Here is a 25,844-nt window from a genome sequence, read left to right on the forward strand (position 1 = left end):
TTGTGTTTTCTGGTATACTTGTGCAAGAATTCCTCTATAATAGATACCTAAGAGTACATATTTCTGGATTGTAGGGTATTCAAATATTCAACCTATAAGCTAGTACTGAATTTTATTCTTGAGTAGTTCTGCCAGTTTATACTCACACCGGCATTGTTTAAGAGCTCCTTTTGATCCAAGTCTTTGCAATTACTTAGTAGAGTTATACTTCTTAATTTTAACCCACCTGTAGAGTATAATATGGTTTCTTATTGAAATCTTAATTAACATTAAGATTAATGTTTAATCTTAATATGATTACTAATGAAGGTGGAGAATCTTTGTATATTTCTATTCTCCACATTTTCTCTTCTGTAAAACAATTATTCATGTCTTTTACTCATTTTTCTTTTTTTTCTTTTAACATCTTTATTGGAGTATAATTGCTTTACAGTGGTGTGTTAGTTTCTGCTTTATAACAAAGTGAATCAGCGATATGTATACATATGTCCCCATATCTCCTCCCCCTTGCATCTCCCTCCCACCCTCCCTATCCCACCCATCTAGGTGGTCACAAAGTACTGAGCTGATCTCCCTGTGCTATGTGGCTGCTTCCCACTAGCTATCTATTTTACATTTGGTAGTGTATAGAAGTCCATGCCACTCTCTCACTAAGTCCTAGCTTACCCTTCACACACACACACCCCACCCCGTGTCCTCAAGTCTGTTCTCTATGTCTGCGTCTTTGGTTCTTCAGAAACTTTTTTTTTTTTTTAGATTCCATATATATGTGTTAGCATATGGTGTTTATCTTTTTTTTTTTTACTCATTTTTGTATGGCACTGTTTGATGTTTAATTATTGATATACAGAAAGAGTTCTTTATACATTCTGGAAACAAATCCTTTAGGGTAATTATGCTGTGGTGTGCTGGAGCTGGCTTATACAGTCTCACAAGAGTGATTTTGTGCTTCTCTTCCAAACTGTGTGTAATGACACAATGTTGATAGCTTGAAATAAGCCATGGTGGGATTATTTCCTCCATGGTAATCATCAAACCCTACAAATCATGGCTTTTTCCCTTGGAAAGCTAGTTTTAAAACATTTACAAGCACAGCACTAGTTATATATGTTGCAAATATCTACTCTTGGTTTGTGGCTTGTCTGCAAATTCTTTTGTGAGGTCTTTTGAAGAACAGAAATCCCTAATTTTAGTAGAGTCAAGTTTGTCAATCTTTTCAGTTTTCAGTTTTGGATAAGATTTTGTGTGTGTTTTGTTTAAGAAATTCTTCTCTACCCCAAAGATATAAAGATACTATTCTATATTTTCCTCTTAGATGTTTAAAAATATCAGCTTTCCCATCCTAGTCTTTAATACACCTAGAATTGATTTCCAATATACCTGTGGGGTAGGAATCTGATTTTGCTTCTTTCCCTGTATTTCCCCAGCACCACTTATTGACTAATTCTCCCTTTCCACGGTACGTACAATACCACTTCTCTTACATATTATGTCCACAAATATGTGGATCTGTTTCTGGAATCTCCACTATTCCATTAATCCAATTGTCTGTTGCAGCATCAGTCAGTACCACACTCTTTTCATTCTTATAACTTTATAATTAAAATCTAGAAACCTGGTAGGGCAAGTCCTCCTACCTAATTGTCCTCCTACCTAATTCTCCTCCAAAAGAGTCTTAGTTACATATTGAAATTTGTTTATCTGTCCAAATTTTAGAATCAGCTTATCAGTTTTTTTTTTGGTCGGGGGGGAGGAATCCCATTGGGATTTGGAATTAGATTATATTGAATCTATAGATCAAATTGGGGAGAACTGGCAAATTTACAATAGAGTCTTCCTATTGAACATCTTCCACCATGTATTCTGTAATAGGTCCTCCTTGATGTTCATCAAATAGAGTTTTGGAATTTATTCCATATAGACCTTATACAACTTTCATTAGGTAGCTTATATATTTTTTATTGTTATGGTAAACTGCATTGTTTTTCAAAATTGTATTTTCTAACACTTTGTTGCCAGTGCTTAGAAATATATTTGATTTTGTGTATTGGTCTTCTATTCAGCCATGTTGCTGAGCTCTGCTATTATTACTAATCATTTGCCTGTAGATTCATTGGAATGTAGACGACTATATCTTTATGAAAAAAGACCATTCCAATACTTCTACCAGGTACTGCTTCTCCTGTCTTTGTGGTTTGTTATTTCTTTTTCTTGTCTTACTGCATTTGTTAGGAAATCCAGTATAATGCTGAATAGAAGTAAATGGACTTCTTTATCTTGTTCCTGAATTTTTAGGGTCTGCTTCTCAGTTTTTCATCATTAGGAATATTGTTTGCTGCATATTTTGGATGATCATATGTTCTTTCCCCTTTAATCTGTTAATGTAGTGAATTATATTTGTTTATTTTCTAATGTTTAACTACCCTTGCATTTCTGGATAAACCCAAATTGTTTACGATATTTTATCTTTTTAAAATGAACTCTTGGGTTTTTAAAAATTAGCATTTTATTTGGGGTGATATGCTGGACAAAGGGATGATTCATGTTCCAGGTGGGATGGGAGGGTGCTACAAGGTTTCATCACACTATTCAGAAGGGTGCATAATTTAAAACTTATCAATTGTTTATTTCTGGATTTTTCCATTTAATATTTTCAGACTGTGGTTGACTACAGGTAATTGAAAGCATGGAAAGCGAAACCATGGATAAGAGGGTACTACTGTATCAGACTTTTTAAAAATTTTTAAATAATTAAAAAAAATTTTTTTTTGGCCACACAGCACAGCATGTGGGATCTTAGTTCCCCCACCAGGGATCAAACCCGCACACCTCCGTCCCCTTCCCACCGCCCCGCCCCAGATTGGAAGCATGGAGTCTTAATCACTGGACCACCAGGGAAGTCCTGTATTAGACTTTTTGATTATTGTCAATTTGATAAGAGAAAAGAATACTCTATAAATGTGTTAGTTTTCTATTAAGGAAAAAAAGTATCATAGAAGTTATTTAAAAAATCTTCAGGGATTCAAAAGAGGAAGAAACATCTGTTTGGGAATGAGAGGCAGGGGAATTCTTGTAGGAGGTAGCCCTTAAGCAGGGTCAGGAATAATAGGTAAAACTATGGCAGTCGAGATGCAGGCGGCGGGAGCAGGGGGGCAGGAGCAAAATATTCAAGGCCTGAGCAGTGTAGAGGATGTAGCATGAGCAAGGCATGGAGAGTGGAAAATTGTCTTACAAGTGACGTAATTTGTCTAAAGTGAAAGGAGCACATTCTGAGTAGTGAGGGAAATACACCTCACAGGCAGTATTGAATCATTAAATCAGGGACTCCCAGCCCTGGCGGCCCATGACACACACTGGTGATCTTGAAAAAAAAAAGAATTAATGCCTGAGTGCCACCTCAGGCCAATTAAATTGGAATCTCCAGTAGGAGCTTCCTAAAACTCCCCAAAGGATATTTTCTATAGCCAGGGTTGAGAATTGCTGCGTTAAGGACATATGAACAGAGGAGTGATAAGCTCAAAAGTGGGCTATGGAAGATTTACTATCTTAGATCACATGCTGTTTACCTCTAAGTGTATTTAATAGTTTGAAATATGGGGGGAAAAATCTTAACTATTTAGTTCAAAATTGAATTTAAGTCAAGGTTCACTATCTCTTTAAAAGAAAAAACAACAAATGTTCTGTGTCTCAAAATAATTATTTTCTACTTTTAGGGGATAAGATCATTCGCCACGTGGGTATAATTCCCAATGAAAACTGCTTACACACACCAGTGATTTGGAGCAGAGAGCATGTCTGCCCCGGAATTCCTCCTGAATGAGTCTGTGCTCTGAACTCAGTGAAGCATTGCTTTGACGCTAGGTGGAGCCATGGATTGTGATTAGATGAAAAAGTCACACGTCAAAGAAATAGGTAGAATTTGGAGAGGGGGAGAGACTTTGCAACCATTTGCTCTAGTCCCTCATATTACGTTTAATTTTTAATTTATTTTTTGTGTGTGCAAAATTTATTACTTTTCAAATAAATTATAGATTCACATAGTTCTAAATGTACAAGATAAAGGCTATGCATGCAGTTTCTGTGGTGGATAGTCTCTGCTCTCCAGATCCACTGCCACCTGCCTTGGGCCCCAAGAGGCTCTTCTCTAAGGGTACACTTACAGTGTCCTCTGCCCTCAGGCTTCTGGTAGGGTTTTCCCTGGGGCAGTACTGGCAAGAGATCAGAGGGCAGGAGAAGAATGGGGTCAGGGTCTTTATTTAAACCCCAGCTCCTTCCCTGCTGGGCTGTGGGTTCATCTGGGGAAGGCTGTGTCTGCTGTCCAGTGGCTCCTTCTACACCTACAGTTCTCTCTCTGGGTTCAGGAAACCACTTATTCCCCTTGTCCCATAGGGCCCAGGCATGGTAATGCGGGCCCAGACTCCGCTCTGTAGCCCAACGGTGGACACATCACAATCCTTTGCTGGGTGCTTACCCCTGTCCACACTGTTGCAAATCATCCTTTCAATAAACTCCCTTTAATTACGCTTTTGAGTGTGCCGTGTACTCCTGCTGGTACCCTAACTGGTACAGGCTTCCTCCTCACATCTCTGTTCCCCATCTGCCCAGTTCTCCTGAAGCAACCAGTTCTATAGGGTTCCTGTATGTATGCACATACAAGCTTAAAAGAATGTATATATATTCCTATCATTCTTATTTACTCAAATTGTAGCATACTCTATACCCAGTTCTATAACAATATATCCTAGAAATCACTCTAAACAGCATATAGAGCTCTACCTCACTCTTTTATGGCTGCATTATATTCCATTTTATAGGCGTACAATCCTTTTTATAGTCAGTCTCCTCTCAATAGACATTTAGGTTGTTTCCAGTTATCTGCTATTACAAATGCTGCTATAAGGAATAACATTTTACATGGGTCATTTCTCCTTATTTTGTCCATGAGGAAAATGAAACTGAAAGAGATTAAGTACATTGTCTAAGGTTAATTCTTGGCAGAGCCCGTGTCATCATGGTCATCAGTTTATAGGGTGAAACTGCAGTGACCTGCACAATGGGCTCTGAATCTTGCTAGGGTCCCCCCCACAAAATTTACTGCACATTTCCACTCTTTGAAATTTCCACCCTTATACAAGAATGGACTCCAGAGCCACAGCACCAGGGTATGTTTCCTGCTTCCTTACTAGTAGGCTGTGCGACCTTGGACAAGTCACTTAGCCTCTCGGTGTCTCAGTTTCTCATCTCTAAAATGATTCCTACCTCATGGTGTTGCTGAGAGCATGAAGTGCTTGGTATAGTGCCTGGCATATACTAAGAGCCACATAAGCACTGGCTCTTACTAGTGGTGTTATTATCATTCTTTTGGTTTGAGGCAATGCTCCCAGTACAAGGTGAGAGGGATAACTCATTGTGTCTCATCAATAGTTTATCTTCTAAACTGAGATTATCTGAGATTATCAGATCACTTCTTAAAAGCAGACATAGATGAAGAAAGATAGGCAAAGAATAGGGAACTTGGGGCCTGAAATGTGTCTTAAAAGAGAAGGGACTTTCTAAAGATAACTTTGCCCACCTCACAAGTTGATTTTGGTTTTCCTGTTCACAGGTACTTAAAGCAGTGAGACCCACACAGGTTTATCTGCCTACTGGACATCCTCCCCAAACACCTTACAGTTTCCAAACTAGACTCACTGTTCACAAGCCCTCCACCAACCTCCAATCTTACCAACAAAACCAACCCAGTCTTCCACAGTCTCACAGCACATTTAGGTGAGTCAATTTAAAAAATCTCAGAATCATCTATGACTGCTGTATTTCACATATTTCATGGCAAATTTGTTATCAAACCCTGTAAATTATTTCTTCTTAATAGTTTTCAACTTCATTCCTACCCCTTCCTCTCTATGTTCTCTGAGACTACCTTAAATCAGGCTCTTGTTATTTCAGTGGGCCGCTGTAATCAGCCTTCTCCCTCTCTCCTTCCCTTCTCTCCCTCCCTTCCCTGGTCCCTGCCTTTCTTCCCTCTGAAAATATGTATTGAATGACCATTATTTACCAGGCCTTGAGCTGGCAGAGGGGATGCATAAGTGAACAAGACAGAAGGATCCTAAATCTCTCTCCAACTTTAACCTAATCCTAATCCTTAATTCATGAAATTTATAGTCTGGAGAGAGAGTCAGACATTAAACATACACAAATAATTTGTTCACGATGACAGGGATCTTGCTTTCCATTCTAGGAGGTCAGGGCTTCCGAGTCTCAGGGATGCATTATAACCCTTGCTTTAGAAAGCCTCTGGGATGGTAAGAACTGGAGTTTTGCAGGAGGAGGGGAAAGGAAGTGGCTTGACCCTTAGGAGAAGGGAGAATGCATGAGACTGGCATGGATAAGGAACTGCGAGGAAGAGATTTGCAGTAGGCTCTATAAAGAGCTGGGGATCTGATTGCAATTTTGCACATTACTCCACAGAGGATGAGACCTCTGGTGGGGGAAGCTTGGATGGATGCCTGTGGTAGCCTGCCCTGAGCACTTTGGCCCCAAGAGCAGTGGCAAGAATCCCTTACAGCAGACCTGTGATCAAAATAGAGAAACACTGTGGGAGCATCTCTGTATCCTGCCAAGGGCAAAAGACCCAACAGATGCTAAAGGACCAGCCAGCAATGGATAGTGAGAGGCACAGTAGCTAAGAGACCAAAGACCAGACACTTCCCCATCTTCACGCCAATATGTAAGCCCTAGGGCCTAGAATGACCCATTTTGGGGATTGGGGGTAGTAATTGCAATTTCCTCTGTGTAAGGCAATAAAATTCTGACTTCGTGTCATGAGCCTTATGCTATGAGCCATTTCTAGAAGGCCAGAGAGGCTGATTAATTTCTATTCTTTTCTTTTTTTTTAAAAGAAAATAATCCAAAAAGGTAACATATTTTTAAATCACAAATTAGTTGTGTTATCATGAGTACGCCAGGAGTCCCCTATGGGTCTCAGTTCCCTTATCTGTAAAATGTGGGGAATGATGTTGAACTTTAGTTCTACCCTCCCAAGGTTTTATGTTGTCTCATCTAAAGAATGGAATTGTTAATACGATAACTTGAGGGTTTCTTTCTTGGCTTTAATCATGTTGGTTGCACTCCCAGCTGAGAAAATGAAAGCTGATGAGGTTTATCTGCGTCACCAACTAGCAACGTTTTTATAATTCCTGCTCATTTCCCTTAAACTCTTCCTGTAGATGAAACCTGCAGTTAGCAGTAAAGCTGAGGTGAGAAGTTGCTGCCTTTTTTGGGGAGCAGATGACCTGTCTTTATTTGAGGCAGGTCATGTGAAACTGATACCCAGGAGACCTTCTCACCTGTAGCTGGCAGCAGCAGATGGAAGGGGAAGGAAATGCCTCAATTTAAGAGACTTTTCATGCTAAATGAACAAGAAAACTCATCTTCCTCTCCTCCAGTAGCACAGACAGAGTTAGTCTCCATTAAGCCTCTTCAGATTGGGAGTGAATAGGCTTCACGGGCAAATAGCCAGCTCCTCCCATGGACCTTGGGAAAGGGGGTTGTTAGAGAATGCAGCTTTATTGAACTTGGCGTTCCGTTACTCAAGTGGGTATAATGTTGGAGGAGGGTGGCTAGAAGGAGTCAATGTAATTTTTCAACTGGGGGGAGTAGACTGCTAGTTGAGACAATCAAGTATAGGGATTAGAGGTGTGGACTCTGAGACAGACGGCCAGGTTCCCATCACGGCTTTGCCACCTAACAGCTCTTTGACTCTGGGCAAATCGCTTTCTGTTCCTCATATGTAAAATGGGAATAATAATAGTATCTAGCTCAAAGGATGAATGTGAGGATTTTATTATGAAGCTTAAATGAGTTAGTAGTAGTTGTAAAACACAAAGAATATTTCCTGACACACGGTAAGATCTTTGTGACTGTTATTGTTGCAGTTATTTTATATGCCAAGCCACACATAATGACCCAAACGCTTTTGGTGCTTAAAACAAAGTTTGAAGCTTACAGCTTCAGGACTCAGCTTGAAAGCAATTCCATATCATTGAGTAAGAAATTTAGCAGCCTACTATGTGGTATCCAAAGGAGTCAGATCACTTCAGATTTCTTCTGAGAACTGGGTAAAGGAGCTAAGAAAAAAGAGCTATATAAGAAGTAAAAATGTACACTACCACATGTGAAATAGCTAGTGGGAACCTGTGATATAGCACAGGAATCTCAGCTCGGTGCTCTGTGATAGCCTGGATGGGTGGGATCGGGGGGGTGGGAGGGAGGTCCAAGAGGAGGGGATATATGTATACATATAGCTGATTCACTTCGTTGTACAGCAGAAACTAACACAACATTGTAAAGCAATTATACTCTAGTTAAAGAAAAAGAAGTAAAAAATGTTATGGACACAGAAGAAATGTCTTGTAATATCTTAAGTGACATTCTAAGTAATAAAATTTCCAGAGTTAATCTTTTTCAGAAGGATACATCTGAATTGCTTGATAAATAACATTCTGGGACTTCTCTAACTTTCCTGAATGTTTTTTTTTTGTGTGCCAGCCAGTATCTGAGAAGGTGCTTTTAGCTTTTCTCCGAGATGCAGAAACAGCAAACAAGGATGTCAAAACCTTTCCTGTTTGGTTTTAAAAAAAAAAAAGCCATGTGACAGATCAGGAAATCTGCACTCGCATCCATTGAAAGAAGTGATCAATATTCACATATTTTCTTAATTTTTGAATTTGACATTAAGATTTCCAGATTATTTTACTTGCACAATTCCACTGATTCTCAGAGTGTAGGAACATAGCCTGCATTTGCTTCATTTAGTGAACGTATGAACACAGTTTTCATGTGTTGATTTTCTCTATGGCTTGAAAAGCTACAGTAAGCTTTTGGTAAGGTTGTGCTGGTTGGTGGCAATTGGAGGGATGCTTTTTTGGGGGCGGGGGTGACTTCTCTTATGCTTTAAAATTTTTTCTAAAATGAGAATGCATTTTTTAAGAATTTAAAGCCTTTTAAAAATGAGTATTTGTTATTTGGCCTATTTTCTTATGAAAAAAATAAATTAACTAGCTTGCCTTTCTTCTAGAACTGACCCAGGGAATAAGGGCATGAAGTCAGCACTTTTTATTGCTCTAAAAAGAGGAATCTTTGCAATTACCCAATTCTTGACTCCAGCATAGTCCATGGGTCCTGGGCAGTTATCAGTGGTAAGTCTCATGATGGTGATGTGTCAGAAAGACCTCATCTCTATTCTTTTTGGTAATGACTCCTTATCACCCTGATCACAAATGCTGGTCCCTTAGATGAAAAGATAAGGTCCCAAATGCTCTCAAATGCCTCCCAATTGTTTGCTGGAGATCTGGGATTAAATTTTGTTAAGGGGTAAATGGAAGTCTGGTGATCTTAGCCTACTTTGTGTGTGTGTGTGTGTGTGTGTGTGTGTGTGTGTGTGTGTTTAAATGAGGTTTTGTTTTGAATAACATTTTATCCTGAAGTCATGTGGTAGCATACAGTATTCAAAATTCTCAGTTCCCCTTACTGCAGAACCACAGCTGTAACTTCGGAAATTGGCCTTAATGAGAATAAGATGATGTAAGAAGGCAAAGCCCAGGTTGGGTTTTTGCAACGTATCAGGACGTTTCTCAGAGGAATCTCCTTCTCAGTGCTGAGGTGAAATTCTGGATATTTCGGCTGAGGATGATTAGCGCTTTGTGCTTGCTTGTTTTATCGTCAGTGACAGCTGTAAACTCCCTGCAAATTCAGCACCTACTTCATTTCACGGAGTATCACACACTCTCAGGAAGATAAAAGGTGTCTAAGCGTTGGTCCCAACTTCTGGGAGCTTACAGTCTTGTCAGAGAGACTCTCTTGGGAAACACCTGAGGAACTCATGCAAAGAAGATCAAACGAACCCATTTTAAAGATTTGTATCAAGACGCTTATTCATCTGGGCTGTGCCTTTCTCAACAAAGCCCAGGCCCTTAGCAGTTGTGGGATCCTCATTTTCACAATCCAACACATTCTCTGTTTTGTTTCTGACTTCAGCCCTTCTATGTGAATACATGGTTTTGTCATCACCTCTTCTTGTTCTCAGGACCTTTTTGCTGATTTTAGTAGCCTCTAAATCTTATGACCAAATAATATCCTCAGAATCTCCCTCGTCCTCCCCTAGATCTGAAAAGACATGACAATTTAGTATTGATTCTGGGCAGCCTATGTCTTTGCTGGTACTGATGAGTCTTCTAAAGGTGCTGACTGTAGCCTTTACATCTTTTCACTAATACCTATTATAATCCTTTTAGTAAAATGGGGTTTTGGAGGGGCTTCCCTGGTGGCGCAGTGGTTGAGAGTCCGCCTGCCAATGCAGGGGACACGGGTTTGTGCCCCAGTCCGGGAGGATCCCACATGCCGCGGAGTGGCTGGGCCCATGAGCCCTGGCCGCTGAGCCTGCGCGTCCGGAGCCTGTGCTCCACAACGGGAGAGGCCACAGCAGTGAGAGGACCGCGTACCGCAAAAAAAAAAAAAGGGGTTTTGGAGACCTTGCCTTTTTAGCAGCACATTAGCAAATCCCAGACCTCTTGCTTACAATTCAGTTAATTTACCTTTAGAATTGAATGAAATTATTGTCTGTGCATTGCTTTCAGTAGCTCATTTCTTTTTCTCATCATTTATCCATTCAACAAACATTTCATTGAACACTGAATAGTGACAGGCACTATGCTAGCAGATAAAAACATAAAGATGAATGAGACTTGATTCCTTCCTCAAGGACCCCACATCTGGTAGAAAAGACAGAAAATCAGCCCATATGGTGCCACGTGTGAATTAGAAGAGGTCATCCCTCCCTCTTGGTGGAGGCAGCTCTGCACCAGGGCTCCACCAATGGGCAAGTGGAGAACAGGATGGATTTCAAGCCCCTCTTGCCGCCTTGACCAGGGGCCCTTGTCCCTGGACTCAACCTGAGCAACCCTATGCAACAGCCCTGGACGTGGAGACAGCATGTTATAGTACAGTGTGATGAGCACAGAGGAGAGAGGGCATGGCCATCTGGTAGGATGGGGAGGCGGGAGAATTTTCATAGAAGAGCTTACATGTGAGCTGAGACACGGAGAAGCTCATCCAGTGAAGGGGGGTGAAGGGCAGAGGGAAGATGTACAAAGCCACGCAGCTTTGAAGAGCATGGCGCGCCTGAGGCTCTGCAAGTCGTTGATGAGGGCACAGTGCCGAGTGGGGTGATGAGTGTGGGAGAGATTTGGCAAGAACTGAAGCCGGATGACACTGTAGCAATTGTCTAGGTCCTTGTTACTCAAAGTTCTAGACTCCTCTGCAGGGCAGCTTTGGCATTACCAGGCAACTTTTAGAAGTGCAGAATCTTGGGCCCCACCAAGACCTACTGAATCTGAACCTGCATGGTAATAAGCTTAATATTTAATAAGGTGGTTCATGTGCACATTAAAGTCTGAATAACAGTGGTTTAGGTGAGAGCTGATGAGAACTAAGGGTTTGCTTCGAAGGCATATTCTCTAGATATTAACAAACATGGTGTTTTCCTTATGTTTTCACAAATCTACCATCAGTAGATCTACCTTCAGGGTGTCTCAGTGACAGTACCTATAATTCAGAGTTAAGGAAAACAGAGGCCCAAGGAACCTCATAACCACCAGCAAATTAAAACAGAAGGAAGAGAAGGCAGATTCCTCTGCTTGCCCTTCCCTTTCCTCTCTTATTCCTTACTATCCAGGTGTGCTTATCTTAAGCCTCTGCTTGGGAGGTGTGGAACTCATGGTCTAGCAGTCACTAAGGTTGGAAAGGTGAAATGATGGAGAAGCCTTCAGCCTGGAGGTGGTGCCTGAGCATCATCCTGGAGCAACTGGGAAAAACAAAAACAACTGTAAAAAAGAGCCCAGGAAGAAAGGCAGGTGAAAGTCATCTATGAAGCACTGCTTTACCTCTTCTCTTCTGCTTCTTTCCTTTCGCCTATTTATTTATTCAACCATTCAATTACTTAGTGTATACATTGAGCACCTATTGTTTGTCAGGCATTGATATCTGCATTTTCCTGGTAACTGCAGGGCTTTCTACACACTTTCAGATCTCTTGAAAGATCCCAAGAGACCCCTTCCCCAATCCTCTAAAAGCCACTCTTCCCTGTGCTAGATCTTCTTCCTCTCCGGCCCCAGGTGGTTCATCAGGACAGTAGGAACAGTTGAAGCTGGAAGGCTCTGGGGTTTCTGTTCTCTGCTCAACCCTCTGCCTGTGGCTTTCCTGGTTCTTTTTCTCCAAGAGGAACCCTAAGGGGGGAAAAATCCAGGTTCAAGTGGGGCTTCAGCATCTGTGGAAGATCATTATTGGACTTGACTGAGTGAGGGACTGGCTCTGGTTTTGGTAAGCCACTGAGGTCAGAGCTGGGGTATATCCCTATGAGCCACTGACTGATTTCCCCTCAAAAGAAGGGTAGGTTGAAGAGTTTGAGGTGCACAGAAGGGACCTTTGGGGTAGGGGAAGCAAAAGAGAAATAACACTTCTTCCCCAAACTCTTTCTGGGAATTCATCATAGAAACCCCATAAGGTAATAGTGTCATCATTCTGTGATAGAAAACCATGTTCCCACAAAACAGGGATGACAAAGGAAAGGTAAAGGGGGTGGTATGGTGGTGTCTGGTTTGGTTTTTACAACAGATTCCACGATAAGACTGTAAGACCAGTTTAGATGCTTTCCGTGAGTAAGTGGCTTTGCTTATGTGTTTTCTCTATGTGTGGGTGCAGGATCAGAAGAGGAGAAAAACAGGGGAAGAAACATGCAAACATCGAGATTCTACCCTTGTGCTGCCAGAGGCAACTTTAATCTCTGAGATGATAAAGATAACAGTCTTACTCAGAGTTATACAGCAATCACCGGCAAGAAAATATAATCTAGGCCTCCTAATGCCTCTCATTTCCTTCAGAAAGTCTACAGGAACTTAAGACTGCTTTAAGCAGCCCCATGGGTTGCTTGAGTTAAAAAAAAAGGCAAAAAGAGAAAGAAGAAAGAAGTAATTTGCAATTATTTGATACACGGAGACCGTGTTGAGGTTCAAATGGTTAAGTTTTTCTTAGAAGTAACCCATGGTAAGGCTGTTGTAGCTGAAAGTGAAAGTATCAGTGCTGTCAAAGTGTGATCCGTGCATCTGTGCCCACCCACCAACTGTTACTGGTCTGTGAAGGCTTGTGTGGTCAGTGCTTTATAAGAGGGCTATGAATGATCAAACTGTAGACCACAGATGTGCCTTTATATGTCAACATGATTTTGCATGAATGAGGGATATTTTTTTAAGCTTAAATTTTGGGGCCAGATGTATAAAACAACTTGTGTTTTTTTTATTTTTTATTTTTTTTTATTTATTTATTTTGGCTGCGCCGGGTCTTAGTTGTGGCATGTGGGATCTAGGTCCCCAACCAGGGATCGAACCCCAGGCCCCCTGCATTGGGAGCACGGAGTCCCACCCACTGGACCACCGGGGAGGTCCCACAACTTGTGTTTTAAACAACAGATTTGTATTAACGTTCTAGGCAACTGTTTGATTCCCCAGGACAGATAGATATGGCCTCTTTACTCTTATCACCCAAGAAAACTTAGTCGACTTTGTCATGATCTGTCTGAAACTGCCTTTCACCACTTCTTTTTCCTCTGTGACAGTTTTCTAAGTGGAGAGGAAGAGTCTGAACCTGGCCCTTCTGCATCTCAGGTTTCAGTTACAACTGGAGGTCAATGTCCACTGATGGGCAATTACTTACGTTTGCTTGGAAGCAGAAAGCATTTCTCCCAATGCATTTTTCTTTTTAATTATGTTTCGTCCCCAAAATACATTTTCCTTTGTGGTTGGTGTAAAGAACTTTGTAGTTACATAAACCTGTACTTGGACCCCAGAACTCTTACCTACTTGTTGGTTGTGTTACTTTGGACATAGGACTCTCAGCTTCCGTTTCTCATCAGAAAAAGGGGATAATCTTACCTATCTTGCCAAATTGTTGTAAGGGTTAAATGACACAGTTTATGCAGAACAGCACATGCAGTGTTTAGCATAGCAGATTTCCATAGGTGTTAATTGCTTCTTTGCTTTCACTTGGGCAACAGGGCCCAAGAGGGAGCTTGGGAGAAGCACAGATGGTAGGTAAGAAAGAATAAGAGAGGAATAAAAGGAAATAGCTTTGGATGAGCAATCTCTAGTCCACATGCTCAGGACATTTGTACCCCAGCATGTGAAGTAACTTGCATGTTTCATGTTATGTGAGTTAGTGGAGAGTGAGTTGCTCTGGCTTGATGTTCTTGGAAACTGTGCCCAGTGGCTTGCTGTCATGGGCATGTGTCCAGTTGCTTTGTGAGGATCATTCAAGCTGCCCACAAGGACCAATGTATAACAGTGGTGTCCTGCCTTCAAAGAATCACACCTCTCATTAATGCCCAAATACCTGAGCTTCACCTCTCACGTGACTGCAAGAAAGCCAATCCCTGACTTCTCCTCCCCCAACACTTCTGGGAATTCCCAAAGAATGCTTATTTCAGTCAACCACCTGGAGCCCCAAGCATAGCCCATCTCATAATCCTCCACAACAGAGAACAGACTGCAACATTTAATATAACTTTACTGAAGGAGAAAGAAAAAGACAATGCATAAAAAGAAATATCAGACTGGGCTCTCCACAACATCTCCTCCCCTCATCTCAAAGGAAGGGTATCTCTCCCTCAGTGCCTTTCCTGCTGCCATGTGGGAGGGATCAAGTTTCCTACAGACAAGAGTCCATTAACCATGACTCCTCTTCCCAGACCCCAAGGAAATGCAGGTTCAGGGCTGCAATTCTACTCACAGTAAAGGCAACCTTTTTGCATAATCAGTGCCTTTTATGTACAGTACCTTTTGTAATATATGTAGCAAGTGCTCAATAAATATTTGTTGAGTGAATAAAGGAATGAATGGTCTCAACCTTCCTGTTCCAGATCAGGAACTGGTTTTACATTTATGTGATTAAAAAAATTATTAATCTTTTTACCCTGAAATAATCAATCTCAAATGCAAATTTAAAATCTTCCTTCTAGAACAACTAAAAAAAAAATCTGCTAGCTTTGAAATAGCATCTTCTCCCCATTTCTGCACCCATCTTTCTTTTTATAGCAATTAACATTTAATGAAATATTTACCCTCAAGTCTAAGCTGCTATACCTCATTACAGAGGGCATTTACTGTTAAGAGTGTATTTCCTGCAAATCCCAGGATTTTCACTTCTGCATGATGGCTGGCTGAGCAGACTCTGTTATCTCCCAATACAGCTTTTAAGACAAATTACTTATACTAGTAGCTAATCATTCATTAAGCTCTGGCTCTATGGCTATATACTAACTGTGATAGGAACTTCAGTGTATTTTTTTTTTAATGTTTATTTATTTATTTATTTGGCTGCACCGGGTCTTAGTTGCGGCATGCGGGATCTTCGTTGCGGCATGCGGGGTCTTTAGTTGTGGCATGAGAACTCTTAGTTGCAGCATGTGGGATCTAGTTCCCTGACCAGGGATCGAACCTGGGCCCCCTGCATTGGGAGTGCAGAGTCTTAGCCACTGGACCACCAGGGAAGTCCCTAGTTTATTATCTTGAATCCCTTCAATAATGCTGCCAGTTAAGATTCATTATTTTATATATGAAGAAACTAAGGCTGAGAGAGAGTGAACTGCCTCTGATGATGTAGCTGGTTAGTGGCAGAGCTGCCTTCAACTCAGGCCTCTACTTCTGAGCCTCAAGGCTGGTTGTAAATATAGACATGTAGACTCAACTAGGTAACTTTATGAAATTACATCCCATTTCCCACTTCTCTACAGTATTCTGCCATGTACCCCTAATGGTTGTGAATGTCTGCACAAGTCAGCTGCTGTTACTAATGGAGAGTGTTGAATTATCCTTCAGTGTTTTGAGATTAAAAGTCTGAGAACCACCACAGCACGCTATTTCTCTCATCTGCCTTCTTCTGTCTCAGGCTCCAAAAGAAAGTTTCTGAGAATTCTAGCTCTTCGCCCTTACCAGTATTGCCCAGGGTGACTCCTACTTAATTCTGTAAATGACCTCCAGAAAACATAAAACCTTGCAGCAAAAATTCATGGCCCCAACACTTGGCTGAGAGGTTGTGTTTGACTTCCTTCCAGTCCTTACAGAATTACTTTTCCCTCCCTTGGTTTGGTGCCCCCCATTGGCCAAACCAGCAGGTTCTGGCCACTGCCCTTAGTGACTAAAGGGGTTGGCATCATCACCAGGGTAAAGGCCCTTCATGGGCTGCTCCACCCACACATATCCACGCTGCTTTCCCCATTTTAATCATCTTGTGACATCTCTTCTTTTTGCATACGTTATCACCTGTGTAAAAGGTTCGAAAGGGGGTTTCTGTGACCTGCAAGCCCCTTGAGGACAGGGATGATGTTCTACTACCTCTGTATCCCTAGTGCCTAGTACAGTGCTTACACTAAATCAGTGGTAAAATAAATGAAAGGCCCATGTGACAACTGCAACTCTGGACAGGCTCCTCAACTTGGTACCTAGCTGAGTGTCCAGCACCCAGGGACACTGAGTTTGGTTTCACAGACAGAGAGACACAGATAGATGGCTAGTTAGACAGATGGGTAGATAGATAGATAGGCTGAGAGATAGGTAGATCAAATGAAATACCATATGCAAAAGCAAGTTGTAAATGTTCTTGTTATACCATTTGCCCTCATTCAAGGCTGATTTTCAGCAGATACTCACAGGTATGGTTGCATGATTGTAGTGGATAGAACTGAATAGAAAATAGCCACTGCCTCAAGCACCCTGAGTGCCCCAGCACCACCCTGGCCATGTCCCAGGACTCCCTGCTCCTCCAGGACCCCCCTGATATTCCCACAATCTAACAACTACAGAAGTAACTCCTGGCTCAGCAAGGAGCTTCCAGGATGTTTTCCAGCATTTGGACCAGTATCCATTCTGATCAGCCAGGGCCACTGCTGAGCAAGTTGGTGGTTTTTTAATATCATCCCTGCCCCCATGACTTAGCTACTCCCTACCCATCATGGAAAATCCTCCAGGCCCTGTGCATTCCTCATCACCGCCCCCCACCCCGGTCTCTTGTTCTTCTCCCTCCCATGGGAGCTCTGAATTCCTACACCCACTCTGAATTCCTTTGTCTTATGATCTGTTCCACTCATTACAGAGTGAAGTACGTCAGAAAGAGAAAAACAAATATCATATAATATTGCTTATATGTGGAATCTAGAAAAATGGTATAGATGAACTTATCTGCAAAGCAGAAATAGACACAGATGTAGAGAACAAACTTATGGATATCAAGGGGGGAGTGGGGGTGGGATGAATTGGGAGATTGGAATTGACATATATACACTACTATGTATAAAATAGATAACTAATGAGAACTTGCTGTATAGCACAGGGAACTCTACTCAGTGCTCTGTGGTGACCTAAATGGGAAGGAAATCTAAAAAAGAGGGGATATATGTATACACATAGCTGATTCACTTTGCCGTACAGCAGAAACTAATACAACATCGTAAAGCAAACTATACTCCAATAAAATTTTTTTAAAAATTAAAAAGACAATTTTACGTGGCCTTGTTTTTTACATAACTTTTCCTGTGTGTGATGTATTCCTCCCACTTCCTATAAATTCCCCAGGGTGAAGCATACCTAATATAGACTTTGTATCTCTCACAACATCTCATACAATGCTGACTGGGGTTCAAACTTCCAAGACAGAATCTGATAGATCCTGGGGATTAAACCTTAATGCTCAGCAGCTCAGAAAGGGAGGAGATGCTTTCCGGGTAGTCCGATGAATTCCCCATCTCACCGATGAACACTCAGAAAAGTAGGGCCTCTGTCAGCCTGGGTTTGCACTTTTCATTTTGACTCTGGGGGATATAGCTGGAGACTGTCAGCCTGGCATTTTTCCTAACAGCTTTCAAATGTCACATTTTAACATCTAGTACTCACTGTTCTTTCCTTCTCTTCATTTTTAGAACACTCAGAAAAGTTTTTGTGTTTTTGGGAAGACCCCTCTTGCTCCCCACCCCTGAATTTTCTGCTTTTAGGAGAGTGGTTCTTGAGGACTACTCCCCAGAGCATTATTTGGAAAGGACGTGAGCAGCCCGTCCTGTCACATGTGTGTCATGTGCTCTGTCACAGCCCAGTCATGCATTGTGTGCAGAGGCCCATGTGACATTCAATGAAGCAGGCAGTATGGTGGCAACCCCAGAACCTGCTCAAACTTTCACTTAGTAAACTTTGCTTTTAGTTTCTCTTTAGAGTCTCTTTAAAACACAGGTGAAAGCATGTACCAGAAAGAGGAAAAACACGAGTAGCGCATATAAGAATTTTTCCCAAAATACCGTTATACTTGGTATTTGTGCCACATTTTGATTTTCAATAAACACTGAATTTCTAAAATTTCAAAATATTAAAAAATCTTTTGAATTTAATTTAAATTTAATAATTAAAAAATTAAGTTTAAAGATTATTTTTTAGGTTAAAATTGTTAAATATGTTTTTCAAAACCTTTCAAACACAGGAAGAATATAATGAAAATAAAAATTGCCCATATACTCATCACATCAACAGAGCAGGTTACTGTTATCACCATACTAATTTTACAGTGAAGAAAGCAAAGGTGAGGAAGGAAGAAAAAGAAGGAAGGAACATGAGCTTTTAGATTTTCTTCTCAAACCTTTAAAAATAAAAAAGGATTCTGTGGAAATTAACCCACAGAATTTTTGAAAGGAATGACAGATATACTGTATTCCTAATAACACTTATACTGCCAGGAATACCACTGCTGTTTCTGAACATCACAGTGTTTCAATGATCAATAAGCTTTACAGAGCTCTGGATTCCATATCACAGAGGACATATAGATATATATTGATATATATTGATATCAATTTATATATGAAATGTTTCATGAAATTGTGTGTCATCCATGTGCAGGGGCCATGCTAACCTTCTCTGAATCTTTCCAATTTTAGCATATGTGCTGCTGAAGTGAGCACTTAAAATATTTTACAAAAGTACTATACATTACCAAAACATCTTGTAAAATAGAGAAAAGGGGGAAATTACACCAAACCCTACCTCTTTAACAAAACCCTATTAATACTTTAGTATACTTCTTTCCAGCCTTTTGTATCATTCTCACTTTTAAAATTTTATTTATTTACTTTTTTGTTTGTTTGTTTGGACTTAACATTGTAATAGAAAGGAACCAGTTATTATAAGACCACCCACACCATTGCTCCACTCTGATTTTTTTCTCTCTCTCTCCATATATATTTTATATTAACGTTTGCTTATTATCTTCAGGTGTCTAGGGCTTTTATAGCATGTTGGATAAGGAGAAATGGCTTTGATATCAGTTAGCTTAGGTTTGAATACCTGCTGTATGAACTCTGTGAACTAGGGAAAATTACTAAGCAACTTTGTCTCAATTTTCTTCTGTCGCTGAGGATAGCACTCTACCTACTCTTCAGGTTCTGTCAGCACGAAAAGAGATAATGTGTATAAAATGAGCAACATAGTGACAGGCTCATGGTAAGTGCTCACTGTATAGAAACTATTTTTCTACTTAAAATTATATCATATGGGCTTCCCTGGTGGTGCAGTGGTTGAGAGTCCGCCTGCCGACGCAGAGGACACGGGTTCGTGCCCTGGTCCGGAAAGATCCCACATGCCGCGGAGCGGCTAGGCCTGTAAGCCATGGCCGCTGAGCCTGCGCGTCCAGAGCCTGTGCTCCGCAACGGAAGAGGCCACAACAGTGAGAGGTCCGCGTACCAAAAAAATATATATATATAATTATTTCATATTCCTATATAATCTTTATAACTGTAATTTTTATGACTAGATTACTATTTAGTCTGTAATGCAAATACCAATCACTATGACTAATTCACTTCTGTTTTGTTTGACAGATTAGTTCCAGTTTGGGGCCATAGATAACACTGTAATGTACTTTTTCATATAATACCTATTTCACTTTAGTCTATGGATTTCCTTTAAGAAAATCCTTGGAATGGTATTTTTGGGTAAAAGTATGAATCTTGACATGATTCTTGCTATATATCCAAGCACTTTTTTTTTTGAGTTCATTTTTTTAAAACTTAAGAGTAATCTAAGCAAGTATAGAATTTTGTATGTTTCTTTTTTCTTTCAGTGTTATGGCAAAGCTTTTAAAAAAATATATATTTATATTTACAATGAACCTCTCCACGTCTATAACTTTTTCTATATTTTTTGGCTATTTTCTCAGATTAGAGTAGATTTACATACTGTAGAATTCCTCGAACAAATGGTATGACAAACTGTAAGACCTCTGTTCTATAGACAAATAACCTTCCAAAAACAATTGTACTGATTTATATGACCACTAACAACTTATGAGACTATGAATTTAACGTGTTCTGGAGCATTATGCGTTATAAATTTAAAAAGCTTTTGCCAATGTAATGATTTAAAAGGCCCACTTAAGTTTTGCTTTGATTTAAATTTTAAATGACCTGTAAGTTTGAGCCTTTCATTTTTTGAATTTTAAAGCAAGGAGAACTGAGACACTGGCATGTTGCCTGATTTGACCAGCAGCCTGATTATATTCTACTTCAATCTGCACAACACAAAATTTCAGGCATTAGTTGCTTCCTCTGTACTTCTTGCAGCTGTTCTGCTTTAAAATGGAATTCTATTTTTATAGAACAAACAGAAATGAGCAGAAAACATGCTGCTGTCTTTGAGTTTCTTCTCCTAAGTGGAGCCTGCTTTTGAGAATACACAGTTATAGACAAGATGCAGCTGATGACCAGCATAAGCATCCTTACAGAAAAAACTTTCTTATTGGCATCACCAAGGTCTTACCTTAAAGGTCCAGAAAACTGATTTTGTCAGGACACTCAGAATCAGACTAAAAAACTGGATCATGCTAACCAAATTCCTAGGACTTTTCTATAATAAGAAATACTTTTAATGTGCAGATCAGAAACTGCTTCAGAACATTCTATTCCCATACAGAATCTATATGAAAAGTCAAATTATAATCAGTTTGCTCACTAACCAGAGAATCAGGATGGGGTAGGAAGGGGGGACGGTGGCTGGGATGATTTTAATGGCTGATGTCATCAAGCTATGTGAATCGGATGCATCCATCACCACTGGAGGGATAGACCAGACAGGTGGTAGCAATGCATGTGCTGGAGGGACGGGGACCACTTTCCGCTGGATGTGCTTGGGATTCACCATCACACTTTTCCACATTGGCCTCTCTTTCCTAGACTCCATGCATTTGCCTTCAATTCAATTCCACAGTATTTGTCAAGTATCTTCTATGTGCCAATTATTGTATTGGGTTCTGGGACTACATAAATGAATAAAAATCCAGTTCCTGTTCCTAGGTACAATGCAGGCTTTTGGAGAAAACCAAACACATATGTAATTACAAAATACCACACGATGAGAGCTTGACTGTGTTACAGGTCTAGGACCATGGCTGGCTTGCAGAATCTTTAAGATCTTGCTCTGCTACGTGACATGAGCAATTTGTTTAATTTCACTGGGCTTTAGTTTGCTTGAGGGTAAAATAGAGACATTAATTGTCTCTATTTCATTGAATTGTGAAGTTTAAATGAGGTGATACGTGTAAAGCAAATAGAACAATGTCTGGCACATGGCTTGAAAGTTATCTATAATGATAAACAATTAACCTCATGATGGCCAGATCTGAAGCTCCTGGATGAAGAGGAGAATTGGACCCCTTAAGAAAGGACTGTGCAACAATGTCGCAAATAATTGGCATAGATCCTCCTCCAAGCCATCCCCAAAGGAATGTAAAGTCATTTACTAAGGGGTCTGTGCACTGGGGGAAATGGAAATACCCAAACTTTTCAGGAATTCCAAAACACTGCTCTGAAAAAACACTAATTCTTAGGAATCCCAAATACCACTGTGGTCCAGTGGTCAAAATAGGGGTTTAGAGTGATCAGGTGATAAGCGGAGTTTGGGCCCAGTTCCAGTTCATCATGGATCTGTAAGCCATGCAGCCATTAAAAATAATTAGGAAGACTAGTCAGCCACATAGCTGTGAACTTATACACAGCGACAAATTTGAAAAAAAGGACAGAAAATGACATGCTAACAACAATAGCCAAAATTATGTACATGTCTGGACAAAGAGCAAATGCCAACAACAAAAATGAAAATACTTGTGCTTGGATGATGAGATCATAGGTGATTTTTGTTTGTTTGATCTTTCTCAATTCCTCAAACTCTCCCAAATGCTATTTTTGCTTTCTTTGTAGAAGGTACTTTTTCAAAAAAAGACTTAGAACTCATCTAGCTCTTTTGTTTTGAGGATTGCCATAATATACTTTTCAGCCAATCATAGTAAGGTCATAATAAGTAAGAATGTTAAGTGTAGCCATTTTCTCTAATATTATAATGAGTCTCAGAGCCAATCATGCATGAGGCATCTATCACATAAAAGATGCTGCAGGAATGACAAAATCTCACTCTCTCCTTGTCCTCCAGGAGCTTATAGTCTAAGGGGAAGATATAAAATGTGCTCAAATCCTCATGATTCAAAACTGAAAAAGATAACTGCTTTAGAGAGGGACAAAGAAAACACTGCTCTGCCCAGAGTAAAGAGAGCTCATATTCAACTGGAGAAAAACAGAAAATATTCACTGGCAGAGCTGGCATCTGACGGACAGATAGGGTTTTGCAAGGGAGAATTGAGGTCCCAGAAAGGAGATGTTCCAGGTGAAGGGGACAGCACAAGGCATACTGGAGAACTGGTGAGCCCTCTGACTTAGCTGGAGAATTCGGCACGTACAGAAGAGCCTGGGGACAAAAAACCCCTTGGCTGGAAATCCTTGGAGCATAACTCACTTCTCCCTTAGGGCTAGGATTCAGGAGAAATATCCTGCAGACAGATTAGCTTAATAGTGTCACGACACTGCCTGTTTGGCAAGAAATAGTGGCTGGTACATCAGGGATTACCAATGATACTTGTTATTTAACAGGTATTTACCATGTGCTGTATAAGCTAAGTGCCTGATAAAGGAAGATGTTAACAACCTTTCTTATATTACAGCTGGCCCCTCATATCCACAGGTTCCACATCTAGGAAGTCAACCAACTGAGGACTGAAAATATTAGAAAAAAAATTGAAGGAAGTTCCAAAAAGCATAACTTGAATTTGCCATGTACCAGCAACTATTACATAGCATTTACTTTGTATTTACAGCTATTCACTTAAGCATTTACATTCATTGGGTATTATAAGTAATCTGGAGATGATTTAAAATATGTGGGAGGATGTGCATAGGTTATACAAAAATACAGCACTATTTTATATAAGGGACTTGAACATCCACAGACTTGGTATCTGAGGGGGTCCTGGAGCCAATCCCCTGCAGATACCAAGGGATGACTGTATTCATCTTTTAGATAAGGAAACGGATGGTTAGAGAGATCAAATGATACATGCAAAGTTGTATGATTCATATATAGTTGAGTCGGAGTTGGAATCTCTCATGTCAGAGCCTCTTCTCCACCCACCCTCCTGTAGTGCCTCTTTGGAAAAAGTAAGAGTGAAATTAATCCTAGGCCAGCAAAAAAAGACCACATGGTATATGTAACCAGTAAAATCCCACCTTAAAGTCCCATCGGGTAGGAAATCAGGACACATGGTGGGGTATAATGAATATGGTTTCACTGCCCTAGCTCTATCCCTTCCAAACTAAACAGGCAGCCTTAACCAAATTTCTTCTCTGTGCCTCAGTTTCCTTATCTTTAAAATGGAGACATAAATAGTGCCTTTTTCAGAGGGTTTTGAGAGAACGCATTCCAATGACATGTATAGAACGCTAAACAATATCGGGCATGTAGTAAGTACTTGGTAAATGTTAGACATTATGACTGTAGGCTGTAGTGTAGAACGTTCCTCCTGCTAGGACACAATGCCTAATGGTCTTCTTCCCCAAAGAACGCTGAATTTTGGGGTATTGGAGGTAGGCAGCCCTGTCCCTATTTGGTATTTTAGAAAATAGCCCCAATCTAGGACTAAAGATGGTGGTATTTTGACAGAAATCATTATGCCACCGGGTTCCTAATAGAGTTAAATATTACCACCCAAGGATGCAGCATGCCAGCCACACATCTGTGGGGAGGTGGGGCCCAGGATGGAGAGACTTGCTTCTTCAGGGAGAAGGCCTTGCCTGCCTGCTCTGATCTCTGCAGCCTTAGGAGGTGCTGCTTCTCCAGCAGGGACCCCAGACCAAACCATGGGACCCTGCCCTTCTGAAGAGGGCATCCGAGTGTGCCTCAAAGGCTTTTAAACCTATGGGAGCCAACTGGCCTGACGGAACATTAAACCTACTGACCTGGATGGGCCCTGGGGAAATCACTTAGCCAAAAGTAGGACATCAGAACACGCTGAAGAATAAACAATTGAGTTTTATTCTTCAACGGCATTCTTTGATGTCTATAGAAGAAACTGAGATGTTATATTATTTGTGTGTTACTCACTTTCACACCCCTTCATTCCCATAAACCTAAAATTAGTCTGTACACCAGTTAAAGAGTTTGCTTCAGGCCCACTCATCCATCTGTTATGCTTGATAATGTTTACATTTGGATAGTTTAGGGGTCAATTAATGTCCTGAGCTTTGTGGTCCCAGCACAAAGACCAAATTTAACATGATTAGCCCGATGTCACCATGTCCAGTTACCCTCCTCCTTGACACACCCATAATGGGATCTCACAGGATTTCTAGTGCTGACATCAAAGGCCTCAGCTTGTGAGTATCACCGTATCACAGACCTAGAAACTGAGCCACTGAAAGGTTAAGTTTAAAGTCATATAGAGGGCTAGGAAAGGAGACTTAGTCTGGAGCTTTGATCATCATGGCTACTCATCTGAAATCTTTGCAGAAGTAGCATATTAGCATGCCAAAATTTAAAATGTGTATCATTGGCTTCTGAGGTTAAGGAGACAGAATTTTTCGAAGGAAGGATGTAATTAAAAAAAAAAAAGCACCATTCAATATGGTGCCATTACACGTTAAAACCAATGCTTTGTGATTCAGACCTCACAAATAATACTCAATGGCTTTTTTCCACAATTTGTACTTGGCCACTCTGTGTACTTAAATGCTTAAATACTTCATTAGAACAACTCAGATGCTTTCAAGATTCCTGTAAGTCATAAAACATGTCAATTATGGCTTGACTTTGTATAAAGCCCTGTCTGTGAGCTCGCAGTCTCAATAGGCTTGTCCAGTAACCAGAGGAAACTACAGATAAAAGTATCTCTACTGGCAATCTGTCCACTTCTGTAACTGGAAATTTCCACTGGTCTCTGCTTCTGGAAATCACTTTGGAAACTTAGGGGGAAATAATTCCTTTTGTTTCCCGTCCAGAAGCAACAAAGAGCCTGAGGACACTCACTGGGGTCCAGCATCCGGTGTGGTCTTTTTCTAAACTGCAGTAGTGTGTGATTGGAGCCACGGGCTGCAGGAGTGAGAGCCCGGATCAGTGGAGGGGTGGCTGCCTGACTTCTGTAAGTTCACCTTGGCAGGTGCTGCCTAGTCTTGCTGCAGTCTCCAGATTAAAGTGCTGGCTCACACAAAGGCATTTGAAAAGTGCACACAACAAGCTCTGCAGGCCAAGGGATTCTTGTTCAGAGTCTAGAAGTTTCTTGAGGATGTCCCATCAGGTCACTCCAGCTCATCAGGCCACAGATTCAAATCTGGGGAGAAAAGTCCACAAATAGGAAAATCGTTTTTCTGACTAGAAAATACATAACCT

At 40.7% G+C, this 25,844-nt stretch overlaps 1 protein-coding gene and 2 non-coding genes across 12 annotated transcripts in view; all 3 read right to left on the minus strand.

The window, feature by feature from the left end:
- Positions 1–25,844, minus strand: part of PDCD1LG2 (programmed cell death 1 ligand 2) — a 94,057-nt gene that overhangs the window by 7,840 nt on the left and 60,373 nt on the right. For 2 of the 10 annotated variants that reach the window (XM_033404404.2, XM_033404402.2), the window contains one exon: positions 14,597–25,785. The exons of 5 other annotated variants lie outside the window; for them this stretch is intronic. In XM_033404404.2, coding sequence (XP_033260295.1) covers positions 25,780–25,785 — 6 coding nt within the window. In that variant the 3' untranslated portion in view covers positions 14,597–25,779. Of the gene's footprint in view, positions 1–5,233; positions 8,621–10,508; positions 11,861–12,001; positions 12,282–14,596; positions 25,786–25,844 lie in introns of those variants that run through there. 3 more of the 10 variants (XM_049711327.1, XM_033404403.2, XM_033404401.2) reach the window with 3 other exon arrangements.
- On the minus strand, positions 15,523–15,595 carry TRNAG-CCC (transfer RNA glycine (anticodon CCC)). Its single transcript has one exon. It is a non-coding gene; the product is annotated as a tRNA-Gly (tRNA).
- Positions 18,939–19,045, minus strand: LOC117196355 (U6 spliceosomal RNA). The gene has a single exon (XR_004476501.1). It is a non-coding gene; the product is annotated as a U6 spliceosomal RNA (small nuclear RNA).

This window comes from Orcinus orca, chromosome 6 (genome assembly GCF_937001465.1).
Source record: "Orcinus orca chromosome 6, mOrcOrc1.1, whole genome shotgun sequence".
Classification (NCBI taxonomy): Eukaryota; Metazoa; Chordata; class Mammalia; order Artiodactyla; family Delphinidae; genus Orcinus; species Orcinus orca.